Genomic DNA, 25,745 nt, shown 5'->3' on the forward strand with positions numbered 1-25,745 from the left:
TACTGCCTTAAAGCATGTCCAAGATCACATAGGTTAACACCATGGCTCTCCAACCCTGGAGAACTACCCTCCTATAGGTTTTCAATTCAACCCCAGTTTTAACTGACCTGATTAACCAGCTAATTAGTGGCGCAGCAGTCTAAGGCACTGCATCTCAGTGCTTGAGGCATCACTACAAACACCCTGGTTCTATTCCAGGCTGTATCACAACCGGATGTGATTGGGAGTCCCATAGGGCGGCGCACAATTGGCCCAGCGTCTTGCGGGTTTGGCCGATATAGGCCGTCAGTATAAATAAGTATTTGATCTTAACTGACTTGTATAAAAAAATAAAGGTTCAATTAAAAAATATATATAATTTAAAAGCACTCCAGGAACAGGATGGGAGAGCCCTGCTTTACACTATGGATCCTCTCCTCCTCAATAAAGGTGGCTGCATGCTTCCCAACTGAAATGGTTCGGTACCGTTCGTGCATATATTATGACAACATTTTGTGATGTTTTTGTTCGTTTTGGAGATTGGTTAGGGTTTTGTCGAGTGTTCGGGAACACAAAATAAATTCAAGGGCCAGCCGAAGTTCTGAATGTGAAGTCTACGCCCCTTCGTCCATGATTGGTCAACTGTAGGGGTGATGCAATTCAGCTCGAAACTCAGTGTTCTCAGCATTCTCTGACTCTCCGACGAGTGGTGGTAGTTCCAGGTACGGCCACGTTTATTGAGATGGACACCTGTGAATGAGAGGTAACAAGAGAATGTCAGATATATAAATTTGGTCAACAAAAACACCATACCATTTTCCAGGAACCATGTTCCAAAAGCTTTGATAAAATTGCACTTCTCATATAGAGGTGCATACATATATACAGTAACAAGGGGAATTAGAAACAGAAAAAGTTGAATTAATTCATACCTGAATAAGGGCGCCTGAGGTTCTCATGTAGGGGGAAAGCTGCATCTCCCAGGAAAACATGAGGACTTGACATTGTGGTACCTGACAGGACAGCTGGCGGTGGTAAATCGAGGGTCTTCTGAAGCAGTTTGGACCCAAAATAACTCTCTTGAAACACTCCACCATAGCTCTCTCTGCCGTATTCCCCTATAGCAACCATTGTGAACCTGTAGCGGACATCTTCTCTGTCTTCGGATCTCTATTATGTGTTGCTAGGTAGATCAGATCTAGTACAGTGAGGGAAAAAAGTATTTGATCCCCTGCTGATTTGTACGTTTGCCCACTGACAAAGAAATGATCAGTCTATAATTTTAATGGTAGGTTTATTTGAACAGTGAGAGACAGAATAACAACTAAAAAATCCTGAAAAACGCATGTCAAAAATGTTATAAATTGATTTGCATTTTAATGAGGAAAATAAGTATTTGACCCCCTCTACATCAGAAAGATTTCTGGCTCCCAGGTGTCTTTTATACAGGTAACGAGCTGAGATTAGGAGCACACTCTTAAAGGGAGTGTTCCTAATCTCAGCTTGTTACCTATATAAAAGACACCTGTCCACAGAAGCAATCAATCAATCAGATTCCAAACTCTCCACCATGGCCAAGACCAAAGAGCTCTCCAAGGATGTCAGGGACAAGATTGTAGACCTACACAAGGCTGGAATTGGCTACAAGACCATCGCCAAGCAGCTTGGTGAGAAAGTGACAACAGTTGGTGTGATTATTTGCAAATGGAAGAAACACAAAAGACCTGTCAATCTCCCTCGGCCTGGGGCTCCATGCAAGATCTCACCTCGTGGAGTTGCAATGATCATGAGAACGGTGAGGAATCAGCCCAGAGCTACACGGGAGGATCTTGTCAATGATCTCAAGGCAGCTGGGACCATAGTCACCAAGAAAACAATTGGTAACACACTACGCCGTGAAGGACTGCAAGGTCCCCCTGCTCAAGAAAGCACATATACATGCCCATCTGAAGTTTGCCAATGAACATCTGAATGATTCAGAGGACAACTGGGTGAAAGTGTTGTGGTCAGATGAGACCAAAATGGAGCTCTTTGGCAGCAACTCAACTCGCCGTGTTTGGAGGAGGAGGAATGATGCCTATGACCCCAAGAACACCATCCCCACCGTCAAACATGGAGGTGGAAACATTATGCTTTGGGGGTGTTTTTCTGCTAAGGGGACAGGACAACTTCACCGATGGATGGGGCCATGTACCGTCAAATCTTGGGTGAGAACCTCCTTCCCTCAGCCAGGGCATTGAAAATGGGTCGTGGATGGGTATTCCATCATGACAATGACCCAAAACACACGGCCAAGGCAACAAAGGAGTGGCTCAAGAAGAAGCACATTAAGGTCCTGGAGTGGCCTAGCCAGTCTCCAGACCTTAATCCCATAGAAAATCTGTGGAGGGAGCTGAAGGTTCGAGTTGCCAAACGTCAGCCTCGAAACCTTAATGACTTGGAGAAGATCTGCAAAGAGGAGTGGGACAAAATCCCTCCTGAGATGTGTGCAAACCTGGTGGCCAACTACAAGAAACGTCTGACCTCTGTGATTACCAACAAGGGTTTTGCCACAAAGTACTAAGTCATGTTTTGCAGAGGGGTCAAATACTTATTTCCCTCATTAAAATGCAAATCATTTTATAACATTTTTGACATGCGTTTTTCTGGATTTTTTTAGTTGTTATTCTGTCTCTCACTTTCAAATAAACCTACCATTAAAATTATAGACTGATCATTTCTTTGTCAGTGGGAAAACGTACAAAATCAGCAGGGGATCAAATACGTTTTTTCCCTCACTGTAGATCCCTGGCAAATCACACACATCCAATCAACTGTCTCTCTGTACACTATTTTATTCTCGGGTGTGTTTGGATGTGTCATCACTTCCTTGTTTGGCGTAGATGGCTATTACCAGCTCATCGCCCTCTACTGTCCCGGGGTAATATTGCTGCTTCCCCCCCCCCCCCCCCTTTTCATTTTTGAAGGGAGCATGCGAGACCACTCGTTCGGTTCGACTAGCCGACTTTGGCTAGCCGACAGCCGAACTGAACAACGCTGTCGCCTTGAGCCATTTGTCTGTTTTATTTCAGCACATGTGGTAATTCAAAGAAGGCATCAAAACCATATATTTAATTGAGCATCCCATGTGAAATGCCTGACTTCCTTCAATGAGAAAAACACAATGATCGTTAGTTTCCTTCATTCACACCAGCAGAGGCTTATTTGCCAAATCTGTCACCCTCTCTTTCAAGTGCATGGCCACCATATAATCACAAACACTTGATCTCAATGTGTCACATCAAACTCTGGCTCCACCTCACCAACCCCTCCCTGTATGGCAGTCAGTGGTCCAGTCCATCAAACTGGTTCTGTCCTGGTTCTGGTCACCTCCCCTCCCCCAGCTTCTCATGGATCATGTGATGGGGGTGATAAATCCAAAGTGACGGGACATGTGGGAGAGTTGTAAAGTCAAGCCTTTGCTTCATCTTGAACTCTACCCTCTCTCTCTCTACAGTCTGGGTCCTGTGACTGCCTCCTCTCCCTCCGTCCCTCCCTCTTCCACAAGGCCTGCTGAAGGGTATTTCACTCAGCGGTTTTGTCTTGTGTTTCCATCACAATCATCCCCAGCTGAAAGGCAGCGGGGGTTGAAGGGATCTGCTGTACTTTTCCACTATTAATTCCCCTCCTACCTCCCTCCCTCCCTTCCCTCCTTCTTTACATCTCTCTCTACTCCATACTCACTCCTTTATGGGAGGAAAGGGTGCATGCTTTCTCCTAATTAAGTATAGTACCTGACGACTCTCTCGGCCGCTCTTTCTATCTGTCTCAAATCAAATCAGTCACATACACATATTTAGCAGATGTTATTGCAGATGTAGCTAAATGCTTGTGTTACCAGTTCCAACAGTGCAGTAGTATTTAAAAATTCACAACAATACACAAATCTAAAAGTAAAAGAATGGAATTAAGAAATGTATAAATATTAAGACAAGCAATGTCGGAGTGGCATTGACTAAAATACAGTAGGAAAGAATACAGTGAACAGGCCGTGGCTCAGGCTGTTGATGTCCTTGATCTTTTTGGCCTTCCTGTGACACCGGGTGCTGTAGGTGTCCTGAAGGGCAGGCAGTGTGCCCCCGGTGATGCGTTGGGCAGTGCACCATCCCCTGGAGAGCCCTGCGGTTGCGGGCAGTGCAGTTGCCGTACCAGGCGGTGATACAGCCCAACAGGATGCTCTCAATTGTGCATCTGTAAAAGTTTGTGAAGATCTTAGGGGCCAAGCTAAATTTCTTCAGCCTCCTGAGGTTGAAGAGGCACTGTTGCGAGTTCTTCACCACACTGTCTGTGTGGGTGGACCATTGCAGATTGTCAGAGATGTGTACACTGGGGAACTTGCGGTCCCATTGATGTGGATAGGGGCGTGCTCCCTCTGCTGTTTCCTGAAGTCCATGATCAGCTCCTTCGTTTTGTTGACGTTGAGGGAGTTTACTTTCATAGCACCACTCCGCCAGAGCCCTCACCTCCTCACTGTTGGCTGTTTTGTCATTGTTGATAATCAGGCCTACTACTGTTGTGTTGTCTGCAAACTTGATGATTGAGTTGGAGACATGCATGGCCACGCAGTCATGGGTGAACAGGGAGTACAGGAGGGGGCTGAGCACACATCCTTGTAGGGGCACCTGTGTTGAGGATCAGCGAAGTTTAGGTGTTGTTTCCTACCTTCACCACCTGGGGGCGAACCGTCAGGAAGTCCAGCACCCAGTTTCACAGGGCGGGGTTCAGATGCAGAGCCTCGAGCGTCATGATAAAGCTAGACGGGTACTATGGTGTTGGAGGCTGAGCTACGGTATAGTCAATGAACAGCATTCTGACGTAGGTATTCCTCTTGCCCAGATGGGATAGAGAAGTTTGCAGTGGGTCTGAGCCGTTGAATTGCAAATCCACTTTGTCTCTGTATAGACGTTTTGCCTATTTGATTGCCTTACGGAGGGAATAACTACACTGTTTGTATTCAACCATATTCACAGTCACCTTGCCATGGTTAAATGCGGTGGTTCGTGCTTTCAGTTTTGCATGAATGCTTACCATGGTTTCTGGTTTGGGTAGATTTTAATAGTCACCATGGGAACAGCCTTCCCTATACACTTCCTGATTAACTTAGTCACCGTGTCCGTGTTTATGTCAAAGTTATTCTCAGAGGCTACCCGGAACATATCCCAGTCCGCGTGATCAAAACAATCTTGGAGCATGGATTCCGATTCGTCAGACTAGCCAATAGGAAGGGATGAGCAAAATGGAGTCGTGATCTGATTTCCCGAAGGGAGGGCAGGGAAGGGCCTTGTAGGCATCTTACTAGTGGTCTAGTGTTTATCCTAAGTGAGTACTACAGTCAATGTGTTGATAGAACTTTTGTAGCATTTTCCTCAAATTTGCTTTGTTAAAATCCCCAGCTACAATAAATGCGGCCTCAGGATATGTGGTTTCCAGTTTGCATAAAGTCCAGTGTACTTCCTTGAGGGTCGTCGTGGTATCGGTTTTAGGGGGAATATACACGGCTGTGACTATAACCGAAGAGAATTCTCTTGGGAGGTAGTATGGTCTGCATTTGATTGTGAGGCATTCTAGGTCGGGTGAACAAAATGACTTGAGTTTCCGTATGTTATCACAATCACACCATGAGTAGTTAATCATGAAACATACACCACCGCTTTTCTTCTTCCCAGAGAGCTCTTTATCCCTGTCTGCGCGATGAACTGAGAACCCAGCTGGCTGTATGGACGGTAAAAGTATATCCCGAGAGAGCCATGATTCTGTGAAACAGTCCCTGATGTCTCTCTGGAAGGAGATCCTCACCATGAGCTTGTCTACATTAGCGAGTAATATACTAGGAAGCGTTGGATGGTGTGCACGCCTCCTGAGTCGGACTAGAAGCCCACTCCGAATACCTCTTCTCTGCCAGTGGTGAGATAGTAGGAAGATAGAACCAACATGGGCCAGAGATATACCTTCCCAACAGTCAGCCAACATGCTGTTTTGTCTCTCTCTGTCTCCTTAGTGTTATGTTAATATTTTTACTTCTATGCAGTTGTAGATTTGGCTCATAGTCATGTCAATGGTGGCCTGTTGACATCGCATACTGGATAAAATGTACCCCTCTCACACAGTACTGTCTCAGGGCGGAGGGCTGAGATCTTACCAGGGATTACAGCCTGGGTCATTAGCTTTGGGTAATTAGACTCCAGCCAGATACCATGTTAATTATATGCTAATTAATACTGTATTAGTCACTAGTTTGTTAGATATTTCAGAGATTCCATTAAAGTAAATGTTGTTTCTGATTTCCATAATCCAGCTCATTCCAAAACATTTATTAAATTCATAAAGAATCAGTAACAGCATGAAGGGTAATGCTGTCTTGAATTCTCTTTTGTCCCAAACAGAAACAAGTCTTGAGAAAACAGATAGAAATACGAACAAGAGAGCTCACTATGTTTTCTCCTGTCAACTTCCACATACTGCTCTAACACAAACACGTTTGAGAGGGCCATTGATTTCCTAAAGGTACATTTGAAGGTCTTTGATCTCATTATTGGAATGTAATCAATATTCATTGACGTGTTGGGCTGATTCTCTGCATCATAGCTCCTTGGGTTCTCAGCAGTGGCAACAGTTACAAATCATTCCCTAAAATACATCAAGAAAAGGCCACTCATCACAATCTTTAAATTCAACATGACCATTGACACAAATCTAATTGATTCTCGTCACAGAATGGGGCACACTATGTCGGAGCGATTATATAATTACTATAGTGTTCAATAAAAGTCCAAATACAATGTTTCAACCAACAGGTGACAAAAGTAGGGCATTTTGCATGTTTAAATACTATTTCTTTGTTGTCAAACATGAGTATGCTGCCAGAAATCCAGTGCAGCAGTTTGACAGTGTGCTTGTTAATGTGGAGCCTAAACAGTCAGCACAACCCGATATGAACCACATGGTGATATTTAACAACACAGGCGCTTGTAACACTGGGCCATATAAACCCCCTCTTTAATAAAAGCCTGTTTTCCCCAGCACTCCTCAGTATGACTTGAGGCTTGCTAGAGGCAGCATAAGCAGGCTAACAGGTTCAGCAGGCGAACTCCCACCCATCTCTCCTATGACCAGACTCTTCCTGTATTGGGAAATACACACTATAATGCAATCAAGCACTTTATATGTGTGCGTGTGTGTGTGTGTAGGGGGTTGAAATAAGATTTCAAAAATCAATAAAGTTATCAGGTCAAACTAGGTCCTTTGTTCATAACGAGTATCAGATGGTGTTTGTGTTAGATTTAAAGTGCGTAAGCATCGGGGGATGGGTACTGGCAGTTTAAATAACACTTCCCTTGGAGACAAAAGTCTGAGATATGGTGGACTTGATGGTTTGGTTTGTCTGGATCAGAACTCACATAAAGGTTTGAATGGAATGATCGAAAAGGCCCTTGACGGCCATAATAAGAGGCTTTGGCATTAGCTATATTTAGCCTGCATTACAGAAGCCACGATTCCTGACCTCCCCCACTCTTATTGATCTTCACACACACAGCCTCTATCCCCCTACCCCCTCATCCACACACACACACACGCACACACACTCCCCCTTAACCAGAATTTGTAAGAAAAGGGACTTCCTGGCAAGTCCAGAGTGACGTGGTGTGTTGAGACAGGAAAGGCATCAGCGGGCTACTTTACATTATAAAAGACTGATTGGATTTAACCCTCCTTCAGCTGCAGAAGAAACACAACCTCTAACGCTGACTGGATAGGATTAGCATGGGGGAGGGAGCAGATACAGTAACCCCTCCCTTCCCAGAAAATACAACACTTAAAGCTGCAATATGTAACTTTTTGGGCGACCCGACCAAATTCACATGGAAATATGAGTTATTAGTCTGTCATTCTCATTGAAAGCAAGTCTAAGAAGCGGTAGATCTGTTCTATGTGCGCTCTTTCTATGCTTCCCGTTCTTAAATTTAGTTTTTGCGTCTTTTAATTTCGGTTTGGTGCACCAGCTTCAAATACAAAATGTTTGGAAAATATATTTCACAGCGGTTTAGATGGTACAATTATTCTCTACACTATACTTGCTTGTTTGGTCACATTAAATGAAATTAGGGGAACTATTGAAATTGTTGCAACCAGGAAATGGCTGAGCGATTTCTGCATAGTGCATCTTTAAGAGACAATAGGAAACATGAGAGAAATGTTTCCTATGCTGATAGTTAAACCACTAGACTAATGATTACAATGACTATCACATACCCATGTGGCTCAGTTGGTAGAGCGTGGCGCTTGCAATGCCAGGGTTGTGGGTTCGATTCCCACGGGGGACCAGTACAGAAAGAAAGTATGAAAATGTATGTGCTCACTACTGTAAATTGCTCTGGATGAGAGTATCTGCTAGATTACTAAAATGTATAACAATTATCAAACAAATAATGCCCAGTCTTGATCTGGTTGTCCATTCAACATGGTGTCTCTAGAACAATGCCTGGTGGGAACTGTGGTAACACTGAGTTACAAGTCATATACTACTCATGTATGAAGAAATATGACTGATTCCACATTGAAAAAAATGTTCCATACCAAAAAAAAACTTCTCACTGTGTCCCAACAAACACTACATTGATTTGTAACTCTAACCTGGGAAAGAGAAATGTGACATAATCCCATTGACTGAGAACATTGCAGAGGTCTGAGTTATCTGCAAAGTCTAAGGACATGATAGTTAGTAGGACTGACTGAGTGGATTGGTTTGGGCTATAAATGAGCAACTACAAATTCCTTTACCATTAACTTACACTAAAGGTATTTGTATCAACATAAAATACTATAACAACTACAATAGTCAGTGAGAGACAGTACATTAGCTACTTATTATACCCTGAAATAAAGTGAAACTGTGTTAGGTTTGGGAAGGTAGTCACAGCTGGGCTAACCCAGGGGGTTAAAACTGCCCAGTGAAGCAATCCTAACCTCTCCTCTATCACATAAACAATGCTGACTGGGGACAAAACCTTTTCCAGATGGGCCACAGTCACATACCACAGATCAATACATATGTAACTTCACTCAGCAGGACACAACAACCCAATCAACTATACATACCAATACACACAAATACTCTACTACACCCAAATGAACACACATAATGAAATATATTGAAATACTCTGAAAAGACTTTGAACAATATTGTACAATATTGTATTGACTAATTCATAGAAATTCATTGATTATTCAACAAAATACAAAAACATATTTGAAATAACAAATATATCACATGTATACCTTGGCAAGTATAGCTGCAACAAAAGTAACAAACTAGTCAAAATATAATTACATAATGTGTTTGTAACCAGTCCTTTTTTCCAAGAAGAAATCAGGAAACAAAGAAAATAATTTGACAAAACCATTGTCTAAATTTCATTTAACAAAAAAACATTCTGTTCATTCTATTTTTCTCAATATCGTGTTGTTTGAAATCCTCAGTGGAACAACAACATAATTCATTGATTTATTATTTGTTCAACTCCAGAATCATCCTCATCTATTGCTAAACATATGAAATGAAAACAAAGTGCTTAGCCAAAATGCTAGTGAATATGGTGATGGTAAAAAAGGAAACCAAAATGATTCGCACCAACTAAATGCTAGCCTGTTCTCTCATTTATACATGCATATTTAGGGTTGCATAAAGTATGAGCCATAAAGGCAACAGACCCAACCCCTTTCACTCTCGTATCCTCCCTTACCTTCCCATGTATCCATTTCATGCTTCTCCCAGTTTGCCAGGACGCCATTCAAGCACAGATTCCGCTAAAAAAAAGCCACAGGGCATGGGAGCCTTGGCCTCATGACTCTTCTCTCTCTCTCTCTTGTTCTCCCTCTCTCTCGCTCTGACATACAACCTCCTCCCTCCACAGCCTGTCCTCTCTCTGAGCAGAGACTTCTAAGCCAGCACCACTGGCCACTTTACTGCCTGGTCACATGACCACAGAGTTCAAGCCATGGGGTCACGGCTTGGCTTGAGGTCCAATGACAACTAGGGGTTATCTGAGTGGAACTGATAGTACTATTTTCTCTGTTGTTGAACAATGCTTTCCCTGCCCAAATTAGCCTCCCCTCCCTCTGCCTCTGGCACTTTTCACAGAGAACCAAAGTGCACGTTCAAGCATAAACAGGTTCAAGCTGACAACATACACTGACATTAACTAATTGAGTCATTTTGTCAATAGAAAACAAATAGAGTTAACCAATGTGTCATTGCTAGGTATCAAACCAGGAACAGTGCAAAGGGAAAAAAAACAAAGCCTCTAGAAATGGCTTAAAAAGTACAAGATAAGAATGATATTTATCTGTTCCTGCAGGCATATGTTTCCGTCCACAATAATGATCCAACATTTCATGTCACAAATATACCCCACAAAATGAACACACAGAGCAACATCACAACATTCAGCCACTCATACAGTTCTCCAATGAATTGCTTGGTATAGTGTACTCCTATAACTAGTTCTTTGTGAATTGTTTGGTCATGCCTTACCATCCACTGGGGTTTCCTCCTTCATTCCCTCCAGTGTCCTCTCTAAGAAGCCATGTTATGAAGGGTCCAGTTCTGAACCAGTGGACCACGTACTCTACTGCTATCCTGCTACCTTGTACCCTGCTACCCTAATGATTCTCAACCCATTACCCACCTCTCCTAGGATCACCCTTGTCCTGTCCAGTCAGGTCTTAGCTCACCCTCCTGAGCTCCACCCTGCTAATGCTGCAGCCACTTGTTCACTCTCCCACAGCCCCACAGTCACACAGCCCACCCCCCATGCCAATGCTAATGACCTACCTAAGTAAGTCACACATAAGAGGCTTTTCACATTCAAATGCCATGGAGGAGACGGAGAGACCAAGAGAGAGCGCTGCAATAGTGAAGGTGTAAACTTAGCAGTAGGAAGCATGAACAGTATAACTGACCTATCAGCTAACATATCACATTTAAATTCAAGTGGAAAACCTAAGAAAACTAACAATAATGAGAAATGCTTTGATGAAGAATGCAAAAACCTTAAAAATAAATTGAGAAACATATCCAACCAAAAACACAGAGACCCAGAAAATATTGGCTTACGCCCTCACTATGTGGAAACACTAAAACAGTACAGAAATACACTAAGAAGAAATAAGTAATAGCATGACAGAAAACTGCTCAATGTGATTGAAGAATCCATAGAACCAAATCACTTCTGGGAAAATTGGAAAACACTAAACAAACATGAAGAGCTACCTATCCAAAATGGAGATGTATGGATAAACCACTCCTCAAACCTTTTCGGCCATATAACAAAGAACCAAGAATAAAAACATATACATGATAATTTACAAAACGTAGAGAGTCTGTTATTAAAGACTACCAGAACCCACTGGATTCTCCAATTACACTGGATGAGCTACAGGACAAAATACAAACCTTCCAACCCCAAAAAGGCCTGCGGTGTTGACGGTATACTAAACAAAATGATACAGACCACAAATTCAAATAGGCTATTCTTAAACTCTTCAACACTATCCTCAGTTCTGGTATCTTCCACGTATACACCCTGTACACCCTTACTGACAAACAAACAAGCTAAAACAAAAACAAAGTCATGCTTTGTTGATTTCAAAAAAGCTTTTGACTCAATTTGGCATGAGGGTCTGCTATACAAATTGATGGAAAGTGGTGTTGGAGGAAAAACATACGACATTATAAAATGTGTGCTATTAAAATTGCCATCAAACATATACAGTTGAAGTCGGAAGTTTACATACACTTAGGTTGGAGTCATTAAAACTCGTTTTTCAAACACTCCACAAATTTCTTGTTAACAAACTATAGTTTTGGCAAGTCGGTTAGGATATCTACTTTGAGCATGACACAAGTAATTTTTCCAACAATTGTTTAGACAGATTATTTCACTTATAAATCACTGTATCACAATACCAGTAGGTCAGAAGTTTACATACGAAGGGTACCAAAACATGTCTGCTGCATTGAAGGTCCCGAAGAACAGAGGCCTCCATTATTCTTAAATGGAAGAAGTTTGGAACCACCAAAACTCTTCCTAAACTGAGCAATCACGGGAGAAGGACCTTGGTCAGGGAGGAGTTTGCCAAAAGGTACCTAAAGGACTCTCAGATCATGAGAAACAAGTTCTCTGGTCTGATGAAACCAAGATTGAACTCTTTGGCCTGAACGCCATGCATCATGTCTGGAGGAAACCAGGCACCGCTCATCATCTGGCCAATACCATCCCTACGATAAAGCATGGTGGTGGCAGCATCATGCTGTGGGGATGTTTTTCAGAGGCAGGGACTGGGAGATTAGTTAGGATCGAGGGAAAGATGAAAGGAGCAAAGTACAGAGAGATCCTTGATGAAAACCTGCTCCAGAGCACTCAGGACCTCAAAGTGGGGTGATGGTTCACCTTCCAACAGAACAACGACCCTAAGCACACAGGCAAGACGAAGCAGCAGTGGATTCGGGACAAGTCTCTAAATGTCCTTGAGTGGCACAGCCAGAGCCTGGACTTGAACCCGATTGAACATATCTGAAGAGACCTGAAAATAGCTGTGCAGCGACGCTCCCCATCCAACCTGACAGAGCTTGAGAGGATCTGCAGAGAAGAATGGGAGAAACCCCTCAAATACAGGTGTGCCAAGCTTGTAGCGTCATACCCAAGATGACTCGAGGCTGTAATCGCTGCTACAGGTGCTTCAACAAATTACTGAGTAAAGGGTATGAATACTTATGTAAATGTGATATCAGTTGTTGTTGTTTTTTATACATTTGCAAAAAATTCTAAAAACCTGATTTTGCTTTGTCATTATGGGGTATTGTGTGTAGATTATTACAACAACAAAAAAAAACAGAGCAAATTGGAATGCTATCTGGCCCTAAACAGAGAGTACACAGTAGCAGAATACTTGACCACTGTGACTGACCCAAAATTAAGAAAATCCTTGACTGCGTACAGACTCAGTGAGTATAGCCTTGCTATTGAGAGAGGTTGCCATTGGCAGACCTGGCTCTCAAGAGAAGACAGGATATGTGCTCACTGTCCACAAAATGAGGTGGAAACTGAGCTGCACTTCCTAACCTTCTGCCAAATGTATGACCACATTAGAGACCACATTTCCCACAGATCAAACAGACCCACAAACAATTTGAAAAAAACCCAACATTGATAAACTCCCATATCTATTAGGCAAAATACTACAATGTGCAATCACAGGAGCAAGATTTGTGGCCAATTCTCATGAGAAAAGAGCAACCAGTTGAGCACAAACAACATTGTAAATACCACCGATACTTATCTGTTTATTTATCTTCCCCCACTATTCGTACTACAATTATTTGCATATTGCTTAAACACTGTACATAGCTGATAATATAACACTTGAAATGTTTTTATATTTTAGAAATCTTTTTACTGTTAATTTGTAATAGTTTTTTGTTGTTGTTCCATTTGTTTGTTTATTTTACTTGCTTTGACAATGTAAACACATTTTCCATTACAATAAAGCCTATTTGAATTGAATTAAGAGACAGAGAGACACACACAGAGAGAGAGAGTGAGAGAGAGAGAGAGAGAGAGAGGTGTTACAGGCTTTGGTTTTTCCATTTATATTTTGAGGTTGGACGTTAGCACGTTAGCATGCTGGATGCACCAATTGGTGTCAACTCTTTAGTCAGTATGTGTTACACCTGAGCTTGTCATCCCATTAGTCAGAAGGTGTTCCACCTATTTAAGAGCGGCTGACCCAGCGCTCCAGTTGGCTTGAGCTATTTGGAGGGTTAACACCTTTAGTTAGTGTTTTCTATTTTGATTTGTAAAAAACAATCCTTTATCTGATCTTCCCGGTTTTCATTTTGCTCCAGTTTTTAGTTTGTTGCCCGTTTTTAAATTTGGTGTTGATTTTATTTTGTTTGCCTCTTCTTGGGCAAATTTAGTGGGCGTTCATGGTGGGTGTATTTTAGGGCCCAGATATTTGAGTGTTCAAAATACACTTTTGTGGTAGAGTTTCTTTCACTGACATCCACCCAAAGGGGTTACAAGATTGGTGGAAACATTTTGAAAATTGCATAAACTCACAGGCTAATAAAATTTTTAAAAGCCATTGACTAAGTTGGAAGCGTTTGTGGACACCCCCATTAATGTCTTTCAGAACCCCTCCTAGAACCCCACTTGTTTCATTTTCATTGTTGTTTCTTACTTTTTGTTAGTTCCTCCTTTTGTTTGAGCGACAATTTTTGTCTGTGCTGACACTGTGCTGACTCGAGCGCAGTGGAAGTATCATTGTTCACCCGTCTTGGAATACCTGATGGTCAAATGCCGACCCTTCTACCTCCCAAGGGAGTTTTCATCTGTTATCGTGACTGTTGTATACATTCCACCCCAGGACAAGAAAAATAACAAGCTGGCATTAGGAAATGTATCGGCGTTGTCTCCATAGTGAAGGTTCGCTGCTTCCCCAATCAAAAGCCCTGGATCAACACAGAGGTTGGCGCTAAACTAATGCACAGAGCTACTGCACTCAGGGCTATCGCAGACAACCCTGAGGCTACGGCTGAGGACAGGAACAAGTACAAGAAGTCCCACTAAGACCTCCGCAGAGTCATCAAATGAGCAAAAGGACAATATAGGAAAAAGGTAGAATCATATTACAATGGCTCCGACAACCACCGCATGTGGCAGGGGCTACGGTCTATTACGGATTACAAAGGAAGATGCAGCCGTGATCTGCCCAACGATGCCTCTCTACCAGACAAAATGAATGCATTTATGCACGCTTCGACAATAACAACACTGTGCCGTGTGTGAGGGCCGCCACTGACCCAGAAGACTGGGTGATCCCGCCCTTTGAGGCCGACATGAGTAAGGTCTTTAATCAGATCAACACCCGCAAAGCCCGACGGTATTCCAGGGCTCGTTCTCAGAGCATGCGCAGAACAGCTGGCAGGCATATTCACTGTAATTTTCAACCTCTCCTTGACCCAGTCTGTAATCCCCATATCGTTTAAGATCACCACCATCTACCACCCTGTAGCACTCACATCTGTAATCATGAAGTGCTTTGAGAGGCTGGTTATGGCACACATCAACTCCATCATCCAAGACACCCTAGACCCCCTCCAATTTGCATACCGGCCCAACAGATCCATAGACGACGCAATTTCAATTGCACTCCACACTGCCCTCACCCACCTGTATAAGAGGAATACCTATGTGAGAATGCTGTTCATTGACTACAGCTCAGCGTTTAACACCATAGTCCCATCTAAACTCGTCACCAAGATTAGGACCCTGGGACTGAACACCTCCCTCTGCAACTGGATCCTGGTCTTCCTGACGGGCCGAGCCCGGGTGGTGAGGGTAAGCAAACATCACCTCCGCCACGCTGAACCTCATAACGGGGGCCCCACAGGAGTGTGTGCTTAGTCCCCTCATGTTCTCCCTGTTCAACCACGACAGCGTGGCCATGCACAAGTCCAACACCATCATCAAGCTTGCTGAATGCAAGTAGGCCTGTGGTAGGTGGTAGAACTGATCCCTGGCGACGAAGAGACAGCTTACAGGAAGGATGTCAGTGACCTGACAGTGCGGTGCTGGAACAACAACCTCTCCCTCAACGTCAGTAAGACCAAGGTGCTGATCGTAAACTACAGAAAATGGGAGGGCGAGCAAGCCCCCATCCACATTGACAGGGCTGCAGTGGAGTGGATCGAAAGCTTCAAGTTCCTCAGTGTCCAAATCCATAAGGACTTAAAATGGTCCACACACGCACAGTCACGAAGAAGGCGTAACAGCGTCTCTTCCCCCTCAGGAGGTTGAAAAGCTTTGGCATGGGCCCTCAGATCCTCAAAAAGTTCTACAGCTGTACCATTGAGAGCATGTTAACTGGCTGCATCACTGCTTGGTATGGCAATAGCACCGACCTCGATGACATGGTGCTACAGAGGGTGGTGCAGACAGCCCGGTACATCATGAGGGCGGCAGGTAGCCTAGTGGTTAGAGCGTTGGGCCAGGATCGAATCCCCGAGCTGACAAGGTAAAAATCTGTCGTTCTGCCCCTGAACAAGGCAGTTAACCCACTGCCTAGGCGTCATTGTAAATAATAATTTGTTCTTAACTGACTTGCCTAGTTAAATTAAGGTTAAATAAAAAATTAAATAAACATTTCACTGGGCTGAGCTCCCTGCCATTCAGGACCTCTATATCAGGGAGTGTGAAAGGAAGGCCCAGAAAATCATTGACTCCAGCCACCCAAGCCATGGACTGTTCTCTGTGCTTCTTATGGTAAGCGGTATCGGTGCATCAATTCTGTCTCCAACAGGCTCCTGAACAGCTTCTATCCCCAAGCCATAAGTCTGCTAAATAGCTAACAAAATGGCTACACGGTCTATCTGTGTTGAGCCTTGTATTTTATTTTATCTTTATGCACATTCACTGGGCTCTTCACACTCACGCACACAGAAACTCAGTCCAACACTTGCTCACACACACACATAATATGCACATACATTGACACTGACTCTACACACAAGCACATCCACTCACATACAATCATCATATACGCTGCTGCTACTCAGTTCATCATATATCTTGATTCCCAGTCACCTTACCCTTATACATATCTACCTCCATCACTTCAGGATCCCTGCACATTGTAAATATGGTACTGGAACAGACTGACCCTGTATATAGTATGCTTACTTTCTCGTGTTCTTCCTATTTCTTATTTTTATTTCTTGTGTGTTTTAGTTCTACCTTATGATAAGTTTTATATTACATTGTTACTGATGACTGCATTGTTGGGTTTAGAGCTTGCAAGGCATTTCACTGTACGTGTGCATGTGACATTAAAACTTGAAACTTGAAATCAGTCGTAGTAATAATATACAGTGGTGGAAAAAGTATACAATTGTTATACTTGAGTAAAAGTATAGATACCTTAATAGAAAGTTACTCAAGTTAAAGTGAAAGTCAGCCAGTAAAATACTACTAGAGTAAAAGTCTAAAAGTATTTGGTTTTAAATATACTTAAGTATCAAAAGTAAATGTAATTGCTAAAATATACTTAAGTATCAAAAGTAAAAGTATAAATCACTTAAAATTCATTATACTAAGCAAAGCAGATGGCACCATTTTCTTGTTTTAAAAATGTACGGATAGCCAGAGATTATTTACAAAAGATGCATTTGTGCTTAGTGAGTCCGCCAAGCCAGAGGCAGTAGGGATGACCACAAGTTCTCTTGATAAGTGTGTGAATTTGACTATTGTTCTGTCCTGCTAAGCACTCAAAATGTCATTTTGGTTGTCAGAGAAAATGTATGGAGTAAAAAGTACAATATTCTCTTTAGGAATGCAGTGAAGTAAAAGTAGTCAAAAATATAAATAGTAAAGTACAGATACCCCCAAAAATTACTTAAGTAGTACTTTAATATATTCTTACTTAAGTACTTTACACCACTGGTAATATAGCAGATTGCTGATCCATCGACAGACCTGCTCTAGTAGTGTAATAGCCAAAGACAAGTCTCGCCGTCTCCAAGATTACTTTACAGTAATACCCTAAAGAGTCTCGCGCCATATGTCACTGTGTCAAGGTTACTCCACAGGGACTTTACTGTATATTACATCTATGGTTTATATGCACTAATCACAACTGCTATTCAGTAAAATGTTGGTTGTTTGTGTTATTGCACTTTGATTTCATATGATAGAAATACGGAGATTGTTAGTCATGCTGTCAATGCACCATTCTACACTTTAATAGGATATACTTGGCACAGGCAGATGCCATACTGTATGTTTTTGGCAAATCTGTACATCTGAAGGAAATGTCCTCTGTTTACATGTTTTGAAGGGCATAACCTCAGTTTGTCAATGCTAATAGGAAACCAAGCCTGATGATGATGAGCGGGGAGCTCGGCCATGGGAACTGGCCATATGTCACCCTTGACCTTAGTACCTTCACCCCCCCCCACGCACACGGCAAAGATGAACAGCATAATCAGCAATTTTGCCTTTAACTTTGAAGTCACAGGGGACGGCGGGGATAATGTTGCCTGCGATTTACTTGGCTAGTTATTAGGGCGATGTGGAGAGGCATTATGACTGTTCTACAACAGGTCAGGTCAGGTAGAGGCTATCTCTACATGTCTCATGGATGTCCCCTTGTTTATGGGTTCTGTTCCCTGTATCGTTGCTAATCTAAATCCCAAACAGCCCTGATTTATCTGGTTAAACAATGAGGGAGGTTATATATGTGGCCCACTGTCTGCCCTTGCACAACAGGCTGAGCACACAGAGAGAGAACACTGGCTGGGGGACATCAGCGGTTTCTGTCACATAACATCACTTGAATCCCAGTTGACTACTTGTTGAATTTTTTGCATATTTCTTAAAAACTATTCAAATGTTTGAGGGAATGTTCACAACTTTATCTAAGAAGATGAATAGAAATAACCATAACAAATACATGAGAAGTGTATTCATTAGGGGTGATACCACTAAACAAAGGCCAGGACACAACAATAGTGATCATGTAAAGCTGTTTTCTGAAATGTTAATTTAATCAGATGTCAATTGGAAAGAGCTTATTGTTAGTTTTTTTTTGCATTTCCCTAAACAGAGCAACAAAGGGTAGTATTTAGTTTGCTGCTCCCCTCCCCCTCCCTTTCCTGTTTGGCCAAGCATACTGGCAAATTCCTTTTGAGTTGGGAGGCAATGACTATCCTTTATAACAGGAATAGACAAACCCTTTATCTTTCTCAATAACCCATCTACACATAAACCACAAACACCCAATATAAAATATTCACAACTTCAAACCACATCCATACGGAGAAGACTATAGATTCTGTATCACAAAAAGTCACAGCCCATTGTAATAGAGCAAGTTGACACAACCAATGAGACACAGCACACTCTACACCGCAAACACATCTACAGTTAATCTCTCTCTTTTAAAACACACAACAAATACGTTCCTTCTCTAAGCAGTGGCATACAGCATAATGGTGATATAAATTGTGAGTCAGTAAGATAGATAGTGAAGGATAGAGGTGTGACGTGAGCTTGCCTTAATGAGGGCTGACCTCACTCTCCAACAGGCTCCGGGGTCACGTCCACCCCCAAAGATTAGTTTCCAGTTTTAATGTCACATGCACAAGTACAGTGAAATGCCTTTCTTGCAAGCTCTAAACCCAACAATGCAGTTATCAATATAAATGTAATACAAAAAAATTACATAAGGTAGAACAAAAACACATAAATAAAAGTAAGAAATAAGAAGAACACGAGAAAGTAAAAAGCTATATACAGGGTCAGTTCCAATACCATATTTACAATGTGCATGACAGAGGTAGATACACCACATGGCCAAAAGTATGTGGACACCTGCTCATCAAATATCTCATTCCAAAATATATACAGTATGGCATCTGCCTGTGCCAAGTATTGCTTCCATTTAGCCACAAGAGTGTTAGTGAGGTCGGTCACTGATGTTGGGCGATTAGGCCTGGCACAAAGTCGGCGATCCAATTCATCCCAAAGGTGTTCGATGAGGTTGAAGTCAGGGCTCTGTGCAGGCCAGTCAAGTTCTTCCACATCGATCTCAAAAAAACATTTCTGTACGGACCTCGCTTTGTGCACGGGGGAATTGTCATGCTGAAAACTATTGCCACAAAGTTGGAAGCACAGAATCGTCTAGAATATCATTGTATGCTGTAGCATTAAGATTTCTCTTCACTGGAACTAAGGGGCCTAGCCTGAACGATGAAAAACAGACCCAGACCATTATTCCTCCTCCACCAAACGTTACAGTTGGCACTATGCATTGGGGCAGGTTGCATTCTCCTGGCATCTGCCAAACCCAGATTAGTCTGTTGGTTTGCCAGATGGTGAAGCGTGACTCATCACTCCAGAGAACGCATTTCCACTGCTCCAGAGTGCAATGGCGGCGAGCTTCATATCACTCCAGCCGTTTGGCATTGTACATTTAGCAGTCTTAGCATAGAAACTGGTCAGGAGCCTGTTGGTGTCAGAACTGATGCACCGGTACCGCTTGCCGTGCGGAAGCAGAGAGAACAGTCTATGGCTTGGGTGGTTTTAGTCTTTTATGATTTTCCGGGCATTCCTATCACACCGCCTGATGTAAAGGTCCTGGATGGCAGGTAGCTCAGCCCCAGTGATGTACTGGGCTGTCTGCGCCACCCTTTGTAGCACCATGTAATCGAGGGTGGTGCTGTTGCCATACCAAGCAGTGATGCCGCCACCACACTGACAGGTCACTGACCTGTCTCATCATCGCAGGTGATCAGGCCTACCACTGTCGTTTCGTCAGCAAACTTGATGATGGTGTTAGATTCATGCATGTCCCACAGTCGTGGGTGAACAGGGAGTACAGGAGGGGACTAAACACACACCCCTGTGGGGCCCCCGTGTGGAGGGTCAGTGTGGCGGAGGGGATGTTGCCTACCCTCACTACCTGGGGTCGGCTCGTCAGGAAGTCCAGGATCCAGTTGCAGAGGGAGGTGTTCAGTCCCAGGGTCCTTAGCTTAGTGATGAGCTTGGATAGCACTATGGTGTTGAACCCTGAGCTGTAGTCAATGACAACACTTTCACATAGGTATTCCTCTCATACAGGTCGGAGGGTAGTGTGGAGTGCAATAGAGATTGCATTTTCTATGGATCTGTGGGGCGGTATGCAAATTGGAGTGGGTCTAGGGTGTCTGGGTTGATGGAGTTAATGTGTGCCATAACCAGCCTCTCAAAGCACTTCAGGATTACAGATGTGAGTGTTACAGGGCGGTAGTCATTGTGGCATGAAGCCTTAGAGTCTTAAGACATGTGGGGATTACAGACTGGGACAAGGAGAGGTTGAAAATGACGGCCAGCTGACTGCCAGGTGATCTGCGCATACTCTGAAAACACGCCCTGGAATTCAGTCCGGCCTCACGAGTGTTGACCTGATTAACCTGTTGGGGATAGGGGGCAGTATTTGCACGGCCGGATAAAAAACGTACCCGATTTAATCTGGTTACTACTCCTGCCCAGTAACTAGAATATGCATATAATTATTGGCTTTGGATAGAAAACACCCTAAAGTTTATAAAACTGTTTGAATGGTGTCTGTGAGTATAACAGAACTCATATGGCAGGCAAAAACCTGAGAAGATTCCTTACAGGAAGTGGCCTGTCTGACCATTCCTTGAGCTTCTTGACTCTGTTTATTGAAGACTGAGGATTTTTGCTGTAACATGACACTTCCTACGGCTCCCATAGGCTCTCAGAAGGCGGGAAAAAGCTGAATGGTGTAATTCCAGCCCCAGGCTGAAACACATTAGCGCTTTTGGCAAGTGCTCTATCAGAGGACAATGGGCTGAGGCGCGTGCACGAGTCGACCCCATGTTTTTATTTTCGTTCGTCTCTGAACCTAAACACAGATTCCCGGTCGGAATATTATCGCTTTTTTACGAGAAAAATTGCATAAAAATTGATTTTAAACAGTGGTTGACATGCTTCGAAGTACGGTAATGGAATATTTAGAAATGTTTTGTCACGAAATGCGTCGTGCGCGTAACCCTTATTTACCCTTTCGGATAGTGTCTTGAACGCACGAACAAAACGCCGCTATTTGGATATAACTATGGATTATTTGGGACCAAACCAACATTTGTTATTGAAGTAGAAGTCCTGGGAGTGCATTCTGACGAAGAACACCAAAGGTAATAACATTTTTCTTATAGTAAATCTGACTTTGGTGAGTGCTAAACTTGCTGGGTGTCTAAATAGCTAGCCCTGTGATGCCGGGCTATCTACTTAGAATATTGCAAAATGTGCTTTCACCGAAAAGCTATTTTAAAATCGGACATATCGAGTGCATAGAGGAGTTCTGTATCTATAATTCTTAAAATAATTGTTATGCTTTTTGTGAACGTTTATCGTGAGTAATTTAGTAAATGTTTAGTAAATTCACCGGAAGTTTGCGGGGGGTATGCTAGTTCTGAACGTCACATGCTAATGTAAAAAGCTGTTTTTTGATATAAATATGAACTTGATTAAACAAAACATGCATGTATTGTATAACATAATGTCCTAGGTGTGTCATCTGATGAAGATCATCAAAGGTTAGTGCTGCATTTAGCTGTGGTTTGGGTTTATGTGACATTATATGCTAGCTTGAAAAATGGGTGTCATTATTTCTGGCTGGGTACTCTGCTGACATAATCTAATGTTTTGCTTTCGTTGTAAAGCCTTTTTGAAATCGGACAGTGTGGTTAGATTAACGAGAGTCTTGTCTTTAAAATGGTGTAAAATAGTCATATGTTTGAGAAACTGAAGTAATAGCATTAAGGTATTTGAATAACACGCCACAGGATTCCACTGGCTGTTACGTAGGTGGGACGATTTCGTCCCGCCGACCCTAGAGAGACCTTACACACGTTGGCCTCGGAGAGCGAGATCATCCAGTCCTCTGGTTCGGTGAGGGCCCTCACGCACGGTATGGTGTTGTCATTGTCGAAGCGTGCATAAAATGCGTTAAGTTGCTCTGGTAGAGAGGCAGCATTGGGCAGATCATGGCTGGGTCTTCCTTTGTAATCCGCAATGGACTACCCTGCCACGTTTTGGAGCCTGTGTAATATGATTTCAATTTATTCCTATATTGTCTTTTATCTAATTTGATGACTCCGCAAAGGTCGTAGTGGGACTTCTTGCACTTGTTCCTGTCCTCAGCCGTAGCCTCAGGGTTGTCTGCGATAGCCCTGAGTGCGGTAGCCCTGTGCTTTAGTTTAGCGCCAACCTCTGTGTTAATCTAGGGCTTTTGATTGGGGAAGCAGCGAACCTTCACTGTGGGAACAATGTCGCCGATGAATTTCTTTATGAAGCCAGTGACGGAGGTGTTTAACTAGTCAATGTTATCGGCGGAGTCTTGGAACATATTCCAATCAGTGCTAGCAAAGCAGTCCTGTAGCATAATCTCTGATTCTGATGACCATTTCTCAACAGAGAGAGTCACAGGTACTTTCTGTTTGAGCTTCTGCTTGTAAACAGGAAACAGGAGTACGGAGTCATGATCTCATTTTCCGAAAGGCGGATGAGGGAGGGCCTTGTATGCTTGCTTGTGGGGTAGAGTAACAGTGGTCTAGGACTCTATCGCCCCTAGTGGTGAAGGAGACATGTTGATGGAAGTTGGGCATCAGGTGTGTTAATGACACAGAATTAAAATTGCTGGTGACTTATGCAGTGCCTTCAGAAAGTATTCACACCCCTTGACTTTGCCATTATGGGGTATTGTGTGTAGATGGGTGAATTTTTTGTTTTATTTCATCCATTTTACATTCAGGCTGTAACACAACAAAATGTGGAATAAGTCAAGGGGTGTGAATACTTTCTGAAGGCACAGTGTAGATTTGGCCTTGTGTTTTAGGTTATTGGCCTACTGAATTCATCTCCCAGTCTCCGGTGGAAAGCAGACTGAACCAGGTTTTCCTCTAGGATTTTGCCTGTGCTTCGCTGTATTCTGTTTCTTTTTATCCTAAAGAACTCCCTATTTGTTGGCAATGACAAAGCATACCCATAACATGATGCATCCACCACCTGCTTGAAAATATGAAGAATGGTACTCAGTGATGTGTTGTGTTGTATTTGCCCCAAACATAATGCTTTGGAATTAAGTTAATTTCTTTGCTACATTTTTTTGCAGTTTTCCTTTAGTGCCTTGTTGCAAACAGGATGCATGTTTTGGTATATTTTTTATCTGTACAGGCTTCCTTCTTTTCACTCTGTCATTTAGGTTAGTATTGTGGAGTAACTACAATGTTGTTGACCCATCCAGAGTTTTTTCCTATCACAGCCATTAAACTCTGTAACTGTTTTAAAGTCACCATTGGCCTCATGGTGAAATCCCTGAGCGGTTTCCTTCCTCTATGGCAACTGAGTTAAGAAGGATGCCTGTATCTTTCTAGTGACTGGGTGTATTGATACACCACCCAAAGTGTAATTAATAACTTCACCATGCTAAAATTTCTAAAAACATAATTCCACTTTGACATTATGGGGTATTGTGGGTAGGCCAGAAACAAAACAATCTCTATTTAATCAATTTGAAATTCAGGCTGTAACACAACAAAATGTGGAAAAAGTCACTGAACTTTTGCAGTGTCTTACATGAAGATTTACAGTGTCTTACATGAAGATGTACAGTGTCTTACATGAAGACACTGTAAAACTGAACTGGCCAGTGTCAACGTGACTGAACAGTAAAAACAGAGAATCTTTAGAATCCATTTGTGATCCATTTGACAAGACTTATGCTAATATCAAACCAATGATAGAACACAGGGCATTTTACAAAACAGGACTTTGTGAGTTCATACACCACTGCCAACATACTGTAACTCTTTCTCTGTTTCTACCTGTAAAGTCACAGGACACAACCATTTGGTGTCATACAAGTAATGGATGAAGATCCACTACCCCTAACTGCCTAGCCAGCTGGGCCCTCATAGAACATACAGTAGAAGGCTTGTCTTGTAGAGAGAGACACACACACACATTCCACAGTCTCCAGCTGGCAGTCAGTCAAGGGTGGTGAAAGTCACACATTATTTATCAGTGTAATTCTAGCTAACACAAGTGGTAACACCCTGGCTTTGGGTACACTGCAATACTGAACAGTACTGAGTGAGAGACATTCATATCCTGTTACAGTAACTAAAACGTACAGTATGTCAACAATTAGCAATCTGTTTCTCAAAGACGAAAATCCATATGCCTATAGCTATGTGGGGATAAGTGTGTAAAAACATCACTGGTTACTGCGAGTGCCTATTAAATAACCCCAAAAAGAACAACTTTATTTTTCAAATATCCATACCACTAGCTTTCTACAATGTGGGAAACAAAAGCTATATTTGACACATCAGTATTTGGGTGGTAACCCTTAACCCAGTATACAAATAAAACACGATGTTATATTCCGTAAGCAGAGGAGGAGAGGGGAGGGCCGTTTAGCAGCCTCAACATGACCAGACTTCAGAAGATTCACCAGCAGAGGGAGACAACAGATAATATTAAACCCTCTCAGGTCCACTCGCTCAGGGGACCAAGAGAGAGCTAACGCCAACGTGAATCAACTCGCTCTTTTACAAACAAAGACACGCATAGGCACCACCAATATACAATCTCTTCCACCTATGGTCGCCTACAACAGACAGGTATACCATGATAGATAGACAGATGATGAAAGGGTATGAGACCAGCTCACAGACACAGTGTTTGAGGGTTTTAGTCTGGCTTTTACCATAAGCCTGGGATCAAACAACACACCCTGCTTATTTCAGAGACGAGCGTTGCTGTCTCTATTTTAGGGAATCACTATAGTCGTATCCCTAACCTGAAGATTTACTACTACTATAAGACTAGTAATAACACCTCACTAAATGTGTGGTTTTGAAACAAAACATTTTTGGAACTTCATTGTAAAACTAGGTGAAAGCGATTGTCCTCAGCCATGATGTGATAGACAAACAAATCGTGTGATGGCTCCATTTCTACATTTTAAACCAGGGTGGACTAGTACTGCCCCTGACCTACACCACATTCAATAGGGTTAAGCCTGAAACACTGTGTTTTATAAGTAAAGCTACTAAAACACAGAGATAGTCTTGACATCAAGCGTCTGGGCTGTCCGGT

At 42.7% G+C, this 25,745-nt stretch overlaps 1 protein-coding gene across 2 annotated transcripts in view; it reads right to left on the reverse strand.

Annotated features, from left to right (window-relative positions):
* Positions 1-25,745, reverse strand: part of LOC106579986 (nuclear receptor subfamily 6 group A member 1-A) — a 104,886-nt gene that overhangs the window by 19,235 nt on the left and 59,906 nt on the right. Inside the window, exon 1 of one of the 2 annotated variants that reach the window (XM_014160480.2) lies at positions 9,759-9,960. The exons of the other annotated variant lie outside the window; for it this stretch is intronic. Coding sequence (XP_014015955.1) covers positions 9,759-9,774 — 16 coding nt within the window. The 5' untranslated portion in view covers positions 9,775-9,960. Of the gene's footprint in view, positions 1-9,758; positions 9,961-25,745 lie in introns of those variants that run through there. 2 annotated transcript variants of the gene reach the window in all.

The sequence above is a fragment of the Salmo salar genome, chromosome ssa20 (genome assembly GCF_905237065.1).
Source record: "Salmo salar chromosome ssa20, Ssal_v3.1, whole genome shotgun sequence".
Taxonomy (NCBI): Eukaryota; Metazoa; Chordata; class Actinopteri; order Salmoniformes; family Salmonidae; genus Salmo; species Salmo salar.